The 12,708-nt window shown below is 40.6% G+C and overlaps 1 protein-coding gene across 3 annotated transcripts in view; it reads left to right on the top strand.

Moving 5' to 3' along the window:
- Positions 1-12,708, top strand: part of RORA (RAR related orphan receptor A) — a 675,763-nt gene that overhangs the window by 577,728 nt on the left and 85,327 nt on the right. The window contains exon 1 of one of the 3 annotated variants that reach the window (XM_079129339.1): positions 6,374-6,394. The exons of 1 other annotated variant lie outside the window; for it this stretch is intronic. In XM_079129339.1, coding sequence (XP_078985465.1) covers positions 6,391-6,394 — 4 coding nt within the window. In that variant the 5' untranslated portion in view covers positions 6,374-6,390. Of the gene's footprint in view, positions 1-6,373; positions 6,395-7,948; positions 8,110-12,708 lie in introns of those variants that run through there. One more of the 3 variants, XM_079129338.1, reaches the window with a different exon arrangement.

Here is a 12,708-nt window from a genome sequence, read left to right as displayed (position 1 = left end):
TATTTTAGTTAAGCATGTTGCCCAAACATCTTAAGGGTATGCATGTACTGTGTTTTTGTACAAATAAAAAAACTGTGCATACATCACTACAGTCACTTAATAAATGTATACAGCAAGCTACATAAAGTGCACTAAAAATTAAATGGCTCTATCTAAGATTATTGTGCTATCATAGCCATTTGTTAGGTGATTAAAGAAGGTAAATGAGATGCTATCTTATGTGGCATATGTTACAAAAATGATTTATGAAAAGAGCAGCAAGATACAATTGCCAATCATGAAAACCAGTGAAGATCTTTATCTTGTGCTTTTTCTGTAGAATAACATAAATTATGAAATTCTGTGTTTTATTTTTTCAACATATTTGATCTTTTACTTGGAACCTTTTAGAAATGCCAGTATTAGCTTTCATATATTTTAGTTTCCTTGCAATCCTATCTAACATTCCATTATCAATATTTAGAGTAGTTTAATTATTCCAACATACAAAAATACTCCTCTCAAGAGTTAATTTAATATGTAGCAAGTGTTTCTTAAATGTACAAATGGCAACATTGTTTTCAAACAGGATAATTACAACCATGTACAGTATGTTTCTTCATTAGTAGTAATTAAATAATTTACTAAATTGTGCAATAATTCATAATGACACATGCTAACCCTGCTCAATTATAGAAGCTAGTGATAAAAGAATTTCTTGCACAGATGCCTAGATGTTATTAGAGTGGTATTTTTTTTATTCCTGAAGAAGTTAACTTGCCATTTAAAAAATACTGGTTAGTGCTGAATTCAAAGAAAAAGTATAAAAATTTTTGAAAGTCATAGCATAATGGTGGAATGTGTACCCCAGAATCAGGTTTTTCTTAGGATTCCACCAGTTGCTAATCTTATGATTTTAGACAAGTCCCTTAATTTCTCTGTGCCCTCTTTACCTCATCTATAACATAGGAGAATATTGTTGGATGAATGAAATCTTTAAAAGAACATGAAATAAATGTGTGCCATGAAGCGAGTCCCAAGAGATGGTTAACCAGTAGGAGAGGGAGTAGCAACAGTATTGAATAATGATTGGAAAACTATTTTGATTTCAGAAAATTACCTGGGGGGACATAAGGTTTAACTAGATACTACAAATCAAATGTGAATGATGGAGTTTCAGAATAGAGTGCTTAATTTACCTTCATCCCACAGAATGTGGGAATAGTTTTTCATTTAAAAGAGTGGTGATTATTTTTTAATGTGAATCTAACATATTTAGAGGACTTTAACATTTTTATTAAAGGGAAAATACATAGTCAAGTCTATTCTTGTTTCAGTGCTCAAAACACACTCGCACTATGCAGGACTGGACATAAATAATAGATGGACTTCTGAGAGAAGAGAAAAGACTTCTGATCAGATGCTGTCAGCCCAGATGAATCCCATCCTATAAGCTGCAGCTTGAATATGAGCATCAAAACCACTATTGACATGTGGCACAACTGTCTGAAATGTCAATAGTTATAAAATGAGTATTTCATAATGCAGAATAATTGATTACTCTGCTTGACTGAACAGGAACATATTTTCTCTGTGAAAGCGAAATAATGCCAGCATTTGCTCCTGGAATGCTCCTAGCTGCGAGACTTGGATTTCCCAGCGAAGCCCACATTACTCTGCAGTCTTGATCATGCATGACAAAAATAGGGAAAACCATCTGTAACTGCTTATCTTTTCTCCATTATTTGAAAATATATTTTAAGATAGTTCTTTAAAAAATAAAATATGGCCTATATACGAAGCATCTATATTAATAGAACTGTCTCAGATAATTTTCAGAACTGAAATGGATGAGATACAAAATCAAATAACATTCAATTTATCTTGTTCATCCTAAAATGCTCTGCTTAGCTTTTCGCTCTGATGAAATAACACCCGTTTCCAGTTTTATTCTTCCTCAGTGTGCTGTGATGTGGAACTCTTTTGCTCTATGTGTTTTATTAAGTGTAATTTAACTTTATGACTATCAAACCAACTATTAATCCTTACAATAGACTATGAAATAGGCAAGCTGCAAAGAGATTTATTTTCTCGAGCACAATTCCCTTTTTCTGCTCTCAGTTATATTTTTTTCAAAAGTCCTTCTCTGAATGTGTATAGTTTGAGGTTCTCTGTACTGGGCACTATGAGGGAAGGCAGGAGAAAAGACTACAACCCACATTTAAGGCTTTCTCCCCTCTTGGTGTTATATTTTATGATACTGTGAACCTCCTCACTACTAGTTTCCTTAAATGAAGAATGACATTTTTGTCTCTTTCTTTTACCTGTGTTCTGTGCTCCTTCCAAAATTCACTTCACTCCTGTTTTTACTCACCTAGATTTGATTTGGCCTTTAAGATCTATCCCAGGTGCTACCTCCTCCATGAAATCCTTCTCATAAAGCTTAAGATTAACCCTGCACAGAGTAACCTAGCTTATTCTTATTATGTAGCACTTTATTTCTGGAACACTTAGAATATATGCCTCACATTCTGTCGTATGTTATAAGCATTGCATTCATTTTCCTGCTAGATTGTAAGCTCCTTGAAGGACAGACAAATGTCTTGATTTTTTTCTTCCTTCTCTCTGTCCTAGCACAGTGTCATGCACACAGAAGATGTTTAGTCATTGCTTATTGAATAAGAGCTTGCTCTCTTATAGGAAGAGAGGTAAAAAGAACCTGCCAGGTCACAAGTCCTCTTGGGCCTACAGGTAACTTAATCCTTTTCCTCTTTGGATCTCCAATACTGAGCAGGTGTTTAATAAATATTTGTTCTACACACACACTACAGTTTGCAAATCATAGAAAGCTTAGCAAAATTGCATACTGATAGTCATTCCAACAAATCTTTATTAAGGGTCAGTATTTCATGCCTGGCACAGACTCTGTGTGTATAACAATGTAGGGGTGGTTTGGGGTTGGTAGAAGCAGTTCCTGTTGTAAGTCCTACTAAGAGAAATGGCTCTGTGCTTTCTGTATATTGTCTAATTTAATCCACCTAGTGGCCCTCCAACACTCTCCTCTCCTTATTTCACATGTGATGAAACAAAGGTTTGCTTAAGTTCGCTCAGCCAGTGAGTGGGATGAAGGCTGGTCTTGAGCCCGACTTTGTCCAACCAAAACTCATTCTGCTATAGCATAAAGTTCAATAAAATAAAGAAGACTCCTTGGAGAAGTGAATAGAGATGGCGCAGCAGAGAGAAAGGAATGACAGTGTTTTTGAAAGCAGATGTGGGTTGTCTGGGTACAAGAGCCCTTTGAAGCCTGTTCTCATGCCCTCATTCTACAGGTGAGGGGCCTGGTCTCCTGAGATGTGAAATGACTGCTCAAGGCAAAATAGAAAGCTAAGGATGAGAATGAAGCTAGAGCCAGGATTCCAGGTTCTGAGTGCATATGTATTTCCTGTATTCCCTTAATTTAAAAATATCTATTGCTTCCTGTTCCACTGCCATCTCTCACATACGCCACAGGAACGTGACAGAATGGAGGGTGCTCTTGCCTCTGGTTCACATCTCTTTGTTTGCTGCTTTGGCAGGTGTGTGTGGAGTGAGGCACCTGCTACCTACCTATTCTGTGGAGCTTGCTTAGCTCTGTATGCCTTGTGAACTCTACCCTTTTCCTCATTGAGATGGTTACAAAATATACACCACTTCTCTGAATTTCCTAATAGGTGAATGAAATACTTGGTTTCAGACATCCCAGAATCCCTGCACCACAGTCTCCCTCCTGCCAAATCTTTCACCTCTAACATTCCATTACATTAATAGCCACACTAATTATTTGCATCGATCTATCAATTGAATGGCAATATGCTTGTGCAAACATTTTTCCAATGGGCAACACAACACTGTGCTCCTTTAGGAGTGTTCACTTACTCTGGGAATTGACTTCTATTGGGATTTGAGAGCAAAGATCAATTGGATAGTGAGCGTCTCAAGAAAACTACAGTCTAGTTCTTGCTTGACTCTCCAACACAGTGCAGATACATAGTAGGCACTCTTATAGTGCGGTTGCTGGTTGCTTATGAGAAATATGTGCACGTGAGTAAGTATGTATAAATCAAAAATGTCTGGCTACCAAAATAGTTTATTTCAACATATTTCATGGACTATGCATATGCATACATGCATACAAATTTAAATCTACATCTATATCTATTTTAAAATCATGAAAAAGACAATCTATATTCATAGGATTATCCCCTCCCCCTTAACACTCATAAATAAGAAGTTTCCCTTTCTTACTGGACACTGGCTGCTTCTGGACTCAAAACTAAGCAAAACTATGATCAATGTAGTTAAGTTTGTGCTTTCTGTGTAGTCTCCTGAATAATTTTGCTAGAATGCTTGGATATGAACCCATTCGGTCTATAAGAAACATCATCCCCTGCCTCTATTTTGGACAGAATGGTTCAACTCCTAAAGATCACAATGCGGGATGGCCAAGGATTCAGCTGAATCAAGTTGCCTAGGACCACATTAACCTTCCACTGATCCCTTTCTTGTTCAGTTAGAAAGAAATTAATTGAATTAGCAAGCTGCCACACACTGGAGAGAGAGACACAGGGCTTGGATGAGACAGAACCAAAATGCTTCCTTTCACGTGCATTTAAAACTTTAAAACCATCTTCATCCTAGGAGCTACTTGTAGACTTGGGATAAAGACGTTTTTCCCCAGTAGCATTGTATGTGTAATTCAGAGGGGTATATTATGAGATCAGACCCTTTGTGGTGAAAAACCAAATATATTACCATAAAGTCAAGTATTATTTCTTCTGAAAGTGGGAAGATTAGCACCAATTTACTAATGATACTTGATACTACAGTCTAGACACCTGCAAAAGTGCACCAGATTTCTGCCCCACCCCAATAGGCATTTTGGAACAGGCTGACATCAGAAGTATTCTCTATGTCCTTGCTAAGTGCCAGATCTAGTATGAAATCCAGCACACAGGGACACCATGTGGGGCTGCCACCATCTCTGGGGGACTTATGAAAATTACATGTGTTTATAAGTATCCTGTGTGCCTTCTCTTCCTGAGAAAAAGCCAACCAAAACATTTGAGATGGGAATTAATATATAACACACCCCCATTCATGGTAAAGAATTCCCATCCTGTTTCGTTATCATGTGAGCAATACTATTTGTTTTCCTTTTTCAGTACACTTGGTAAAAAGAAAAAGATGGAAAGAATATACTGCTTAGCATTGTTTTCCCCCATAGTAGTACTTAAAGCCTTTACTAAAATCCAGTCGTTATTCCTACATACTTGTCTTACTTAATATTGTGTCATAATTCATATTATTGTATTTTAATATATAGTGAGTACGGGTTTACTGAAATGTATCATTTATGGCTCTAATTTAGTGTTATTGAAAGTAGATATGGATCCTTTCATTCCTAGCTGATTTGTTTGGCTGGAAACTTATAATTTCAAAGGAAATTTATATTTGAAGTTTTTTTTTTTAAAAAAAAAAGCCTCTTATTTTTACTTTAAAGTTTCATGAGAGCATGTGTTAATATAAAGAACAGTAATATACCCTGGGTTAAAAGCTGAAGACATTTAATAGAGGCATGAATTACAAATAGCATCTAGTCACACAGGAAGGTTAGGACTTAATATCTGAAATTCTGTTACTCATTAGTTGTAGGATGAGAATGAAATACATTTCTAAAAGGGCAAGGTCAGTATTACATTATCCTGGAAATGTCTTTGTTGAATAAATGTGTAAATATTTCAAATAAGTATTATGAGATTACATTTCTATTGGGGACATTTCTATAGGAAAAATAATTCTACTACTTGTAATTGCAGGAGCATATGTCACATTACATGTCACTCCCCATTACCGATTTCATTTGAAATGGTCTGGAAATAAATACTGATTACTAGTGATGTAAGACTATTTACCTTGGAGTCAGATGTCTGACAGCCAGGCTAGAGCTAATGGATTTGGTTATTTTCAAAGCATTATTTTCTAAAGCAGGATACTATTTTAAAGAAACAATGTAAATTCTCAGAGTTGTATATCCGAATTCATTTATATCAAGTATGGAAGAATATAACTAGGAACATGCAATCTCCGATGTTTTTTCATCCTTTAACAATATAAGAGAAAGGAAATTGTATCCAGGACCTACCAACAGGATAGCTTGCTCTTATTCTTCTTTTAGTTGTTAGTGCAGAGAAAATCAAGAACCAAATTTGAATGATGGTGTCCATGTAACAGGGGGGTTGCCTCACTAGGAGACATAGTTGCATCATGGGAACATGGTGTGATTCAATTTCATAATTGTAAACATTACAGTGGGTATGGTTAATTCATTTGAAACTCTTGTCCACTTCGCTATGGCTGGACAGCTGAGTTAACATGGGTAGGTCTTGGCTTCACACTTTTCATAATTTCTTATTTTTGTGGTTTTATTTGGAACGTATTCTGAAGGGGAAAATGTACTGAGATGGATTTATCTGAGATCAAACTTTTATTTTTTATAAAGCCACAGTCAGATTGAAAGACAATGGACTTTCCTGGCTTTCTAAATCAGAGCACTATGTAAATGCTTGGAAAACTTAATTTTGCTTATTTTGTCTTGAAAATGGGTTGAGGGTGGGGAGTGTGTGAATATTTGTTTTCTACAGTGCTGATTATCTGCATGCGTTTTAAATTGTGGCCCACTCTGGCAAGGGCAATTCAGTTATACTGAAAAAAATATGATCATCTAATATTTAAAAATAGCAATAGTCATCTAATATTTCAAGTTGTAAATGGACAAACCAACAAAAAAAAAAAAGCAGGAATGAAATTTTTTGAAAGAACAGAAGTACAGTAAACTCTAATGTTGAGACTTTTTTCCTGTTACGTTCAATACTGTAGACACACTTGCCAAAGTTTTAAATAATGCAGATTCTAGGTTAAGTAGCATCTGAAATTCATGGTAAAGAGATTCATCTGTATAATAATAATGTCATAATTTATGTTTCCATAAGCCTAGCAAAAAGGACTAAGCTTCATTCAAAGTTTGGAGGAAATTCTTACAAGTTAAAATTCACAAAGTTGACCTTTAGAAACTTTTTTTTTCCTGTCCAAAATACAATGTCTCATCTTTAGGGATGAAAACTAGAGCCCTTTCCACTTGTAGATGGCTTCCCTGGAGAGTGCTGGATATGACAAGCCTGAGAATTTAGTGGCTCAAATCAACCGGCAACTGGAGCTCATTTAGGTCATTCACATACAATTTTCTGCTCTTCTTCCAGGTATTGGTGGTCCTGAACGCGGGACGGAGGGTGGAGGAAAACCAGGACCCTAGATGTTGGTGTGACGAGGTTTACCAAGGGTTGGGAGGGTGGAGGTCCCCCGTCCAGGCAAGGCTTTTCCTGAAAGACTTACGAGGAGCTCACTCTCCTCTCCTCTAATCGGTCCCCAGTGGCTGCGTTTTCCACCTGCGTAGTGGAGGGGTACCTTTTGAACAGAACTGGGGTACTTTGCAAAAATAAGGGGAACTGCAGCCCCCCAGACCATACACCTCTTTTCTTCCCCGAGTCTGGAATATTTATCACCGGCTAGGGCTCAGGGAAGGGAAGAGAGTGGCGTCGGGTTGTGCGTCTATAGCCCCACGGAGTTGGGGGAGAAAGTGGCCAGACGCGCGTTCCTCTAGGCGCTAAGCACTGAAAGCGCCCGGGCGGCCGCAGGTTACCTAACAGGCAAAGATTAGGCTGGGGGCTTGAGCACCCGAAGGCCGCGCAGAGCCGGGGTGGGCCAGCCAAGCCGCCGCAGCTCACCTGCCCGCGGGGGCGGGGCGGGGCGCGGCGCTGGGGCGCGCCTGCCTCCCGCCTCCCGCCTCCCGCCCCGGGAGGAAGCGGAGGGGCGCGGTGTAAACAGAGCGGCGGCCGTGATGTCAGCCGGTCACATGGAGCCTCTTATGGCTCGGGATGGCTCTCGGCGGGCGGGCAGCTGCGGCAGCTGCTGCTGTGGCTCGGGCGGCTGCGGCGCGGCGGCGGCAGAGGGGGCTCCGGGGTCGGACAATCCGCTCTCCCTGCGCTCTCCGCACCGCGGCTTAAATGATGTATTTTGTGATCGCAGCGATGAAAGGTGAGCCCGGGCGCCCCGCCGGGGCCGGGTGGGCTGGCTGCTCCGGGGGGGGGGGCGGGGAGGAGGGCGCGCAGGGGGAGGGGTGGGCGCGCCTGCCCGAGCGCACGTACTGCCCGGGGCTGGGCGCAGGAGCCCCGCCAGGGCCTTCTGGGCCAACGCAGCGGCGCCACCTGAGCCCGGCAGCGGGATCGGCCTGCCTCCAGTTAGGGGCAAAGGCGCACGGGCTGGACCCCCCCCCCCCCCTTTCCGTTCTCGCCTGCTTTTGTCAGTCGCCTGGGTCCGCCTGGCACCCGGCGGGGCTCCCAAAAGAAAGTTTGCCAGGAGTCGTCGCGCTTCGCGAAGGGAGGAAAGGGTCTGGGCAGCTGGGGACGACCGCGGCCGATTCCCAGAGCCCGCACCCCGGACAGCTCCGGCCTATGTGGGGAAAGCGCCGTGGCCAGGCCGGGCAGTGCGTGCGAATGGTCGCGGTGTCACCCTCGGGTCTGTTTAGCGACCCAGGCCTTGGGCCCTTGCTCCTTGGCGGTCCAGCGGCTCGGAGCGCCAGAGCGGCCGCTCGCCGGGGAAGTGCGGCGGGTCAGTGCTGCGTCCCGCCGTGGCCACTTCCGAAAGCGCGCGGCCCAAGCTAGACCCGCGCCTTGAGCTAGCCAAGACGCTCTCGGCGGTCGCCCCAGCCGAAGCGCATCCCAGCTTGATACTTAGGTTTGTAAATGCATGTGGGAAGGCAACTTACCAGCCCACAGGATTTACGAGCAGAGACGGAGATTAGACCACTGTGAGGGCAGACGTGCGCGGGTTAATCGCGGCCAATCCTGCGCGCTCGGCCTTACGCCCTAACCAGGACTCTTTAGCCCGGCTGGTAGCCGGATGGCAGGGGGAAATGGTTGGAGGGAAGACCGGTTCCAGGTGTTCTCAGGTAAAGAGGAAAGGAGCCATGACAAGCAAGTCAGGGAAGTTTCTGATAGGAAAGACAAAGTTTGGAGGTGTGCAGGAAGTCGTCTGTGCTGCCCTGAGAAACCGAGACACCCTCTTAGACTGTTGCAAACAGCCCCGGAAAAATTCAGCCCGCTCCTGCGTCTGCTGGTTCCGGGCAGTGGATAATCTGCCAGAGCAGCTTCTAGGCCCAACCGCCGGGCTTGGGGATTTAAGCCCCATCTGTTGACGATAGACAGGGCTCCCGAACGTCCAGCAATGGTGCAGACCCAGTCTGTGTTGTGGGTTCTGCCCAGCTGTGCGGGCGCCCGAAGCGCGTTAAATGTTTGCTAGGTTGGGATTTTGTTGCAATTCAGGACGAAGGACACAAGTTCGGTATCTAAACTGGGTTTACTTTCGGATCACCGAGCTTTGCCTTTCCTCACTAGAGATTGGGTGGCATCTCTTTTATTAATTATTAACAGGTCGAAACGTACTGGGCGCTAAGATGAGCTGTTTGAGATGAAATCTTTCTGTACGATGTGCCCCAAAGCAAATTTTCTGTCTATTCCCCTGCCGCTTGTGGGGGGAATGGGATTTAATCATTCTCAGAATATGCAACTGATACAGTGAAAGAGAGGAAACCTTCCCGTGATACACGCTCTTAAACATGTAAAATCATTTGGGAAGAAAAAATATTAAGAGTTCTTATCGAGTTCTTATGTAAAAGACATCTATTGTCTCTGTCCCCCTCCCCCGTAAAAAAACTTTCATGATGTTCCTGCATTTCATTAATCCTGTAATTGTAAAATTACTCAAATAGCCTTTGTGAAAACATTTTCTCCTATTTCCCTTTAACTTATAAAAGAGATTTTGTTAATTGTGAGGTGTCAATGCCATTCCTTATTTTATATAGTATAATTTGTGTTGATTGCAAAAACAATGAGAGGCTGAGACGTTTTAAATTGATTTTTCCCCCAATGAACAGTAACCCCCAAACAATAAGGAAAGTATGTTCTCATAATTTAATGTAGCTGTTACGTTGTACATGGGCTTTTGTTTTCATAGTTCTAGTACAAAGTGAAGTTCTACAAAATATCCCTTACTAGTAGAATCACAAGAATCTTACACATTCCCCCTCCCCAAAAGCTCTCATTCACACTTTTGTCTTGGAGTGACCTCTGGCTGCCATAAAATAACAGATTCATAGCATTGTGCTTTGAGAAAAGTAGCTTCAAAGTACTGGCAATGAAATTTTTCTATAAGCTCGGGTGCCAGATACAGCATGCAGTATCTGAACAATTAGAATATTTCATCCCCAATATCATAACATCCTGTGTTTTAGTGGAATTATCTTGCTTTGGTGCAAATTTTAACTGAAGAGAAAGTCTGTGGGAAAATGAGGGATGCTGTAAATGTTTCCATATCAGATTTAAAGGGGGAAAAAAAAAAAAAAAAAAACCTGGCCCAGAATCATATTAAATACTTCCCTGCTGCCTCTCAGTTTTAATAGTTAAATTGGTTCCATATGTAAGAGTTTATATAATTAGATTTTTCATGCAAAACAGAAACACTTTCTTGACAATATAGCTTTTGGGTATGAGGATGCATGTGGACAAGGGAGGAGAGAACAAGCAACCATAAAAGAGAAGCATTCTCTTTGTTGGCTGATTTACTGATGTTTTTAAATCAGGCCTTTTGAACTCACTAAAGAAGAAAATCCTTCCTCTGCGTTAGTTGTCAAATAAGTTTAGGCTTAAAGTGGTTTCATGCTTAGAAGTAATAAATCTTCATTTGAGCAACTCTCATCTCATCCTTCAGTTTTGTTTTTGTTTAATTAACAACAAAATTCCACTACCATTTGGATTGCATCCTGGGCAAACGGAAAGAGGCAGTGATAACATTTATAATCAGGGGAGCACTTGTTCTGCTCATCATAAAAGTGCATTGGCCAAATGTCACCCAGCGGCCGAGCGCTGGAAAGAAATGTGGAGCTCCATCTGTCTCAGTGGAGTATATGTCCCTTTGCTTCGTATGAGCGCTCAGCCTGTGTTCATGCAAATGGAGTTATAAAAGTGGAGGGAGGCCGAAGGGGAATTTCTGTCCCATAATAGGTTCTTCCTCCAGCCTGATTCATGTTTGAATGCAAGACACCTTACCACTTTGAAAATACTCTACATTTTGGTGATTAGTTTTATGTCTAATTTTAGTACATATGATTTTATGGTTTTGAAGAATTTGCCTTTCTTTTTACTGTGCAAAATTTGGAGTCAATCCCTGGTCTCATTTTAAGCACCCTTTCTGTGGTATCCTCTGAGATTTATGTCCCATTTATGGAACCTGCAACGGGTGGAATTGGGAGAGGGTGATGACTGGATCTGAAAAAGAGAAAACCCAAATGGCCACCAGTACTGAGCTAAGTGCTTATTTGTCAAGAAGGGGTCCGTTCTTTTAAATAGGAAAAAGTATGAATGCATTTGTGCATGAGTAGAGGGGAAACCTGGTTAGCCCATGAGGCATAGCCCCTTGGCTTTATGTATTTCAATCATATCACTTGAAATGCACAGCAACAGCATGCTCAAGTAAATCACTTTGCTGTCAACCTGTAAAGAGAACCATATAATTTCTTAGTGCTGCCCAGGTTTATTATAATTTATAAATAAAAATCATTCTTTTGAAAATAAATATATACTATGTGATTCAAGTCTTGATTTTTAATACCTAGTAGACATAGTTCTCTAAACTGCGTATTCTCCCATCTTCCCCTCCTAGTCAAGTGAATCACAGTAAAAATGGGTGAGATCAGCAAATAAATAATTGCAAAGCACCTACAATAGCACCCGACCACTCTGTAATTTGCTCTGGGGAATCTAAGAAGATAATATTTATAAATAGCATTTTACTAGAAGAAAAAGTTAGTGGATGGATAGATAGATCTGCAAAAGTAAATATGGAGTTCAGTTTTCTTCAAATTTTCTTAAATAATTTCAACGATCTGTAAAACCCCATGTTTGAAAGAAATCTTCTAAAAATATCTTGAAATAGAAATACATTCATGCATTTAAAATATTCACACCTTATTAGTTGAAATCAAGGCTACTTTATATAATTTATATTTGATAATTTAAAAAATTAGACACATGGAGTCAGCAGCTTTGCCAATTTTGTTTCTCTACTTTAAAAAAAATTTTTGGAGACATCCATCAGTGATGAATCAGTTCTGAATTAATATTGGATATTTATAGTCCACACATTGACTCTATAAAATGATTTATAACATCTTTGTCCCTAAGCTAGCCACTCCTCTGAGAACACCTCTCTTCTACCCTGGCCTTTCCACTCATGGACTGAGAGATTCATTGTCAGGTTTTTCTATCTGTCAGTATTGTGTGTGACAAAATAAAAAGTGCTTTTTCTGTAAATTGTCAAAGTGGTAGGTCCAGAGATGAGATCTGAATAATAGCATATGTTAGCCAATGGGCAAAATGCAAGAAAGTACCTGATATCTTTTGTTTCTGGATTTTCTTTTTTAAGTAAAACCTGTTAGCCCTCATCATCTTAATAGGAGTTAATAAAACTTGAAAATCTTTGCTCCTGTGGCTATAACGCAATGTTAAATTTATTCCCAAGGTTTGACAGTGATTTCATTTTTTGCTTTTGATTTTCTTGCCTCTGAAGTTTACTAGGCAT

Source organism: Sciurus vulgaris (genome assembly GCF_902686455.1).
Source record: "Sciurus vulgaris genome assembly, chromosome: 2".
Lineage (NCBI taxonomy): Eukaryota > Metazoa > Chordata > Mammalia > Rodentia > Sciuridae > Sciurus > Sciurus vulgaris.
Note: the sequence above shows the minus strand (reverse complement) of the source record. Positions and strands in the feature narration are given on the sequence as shown.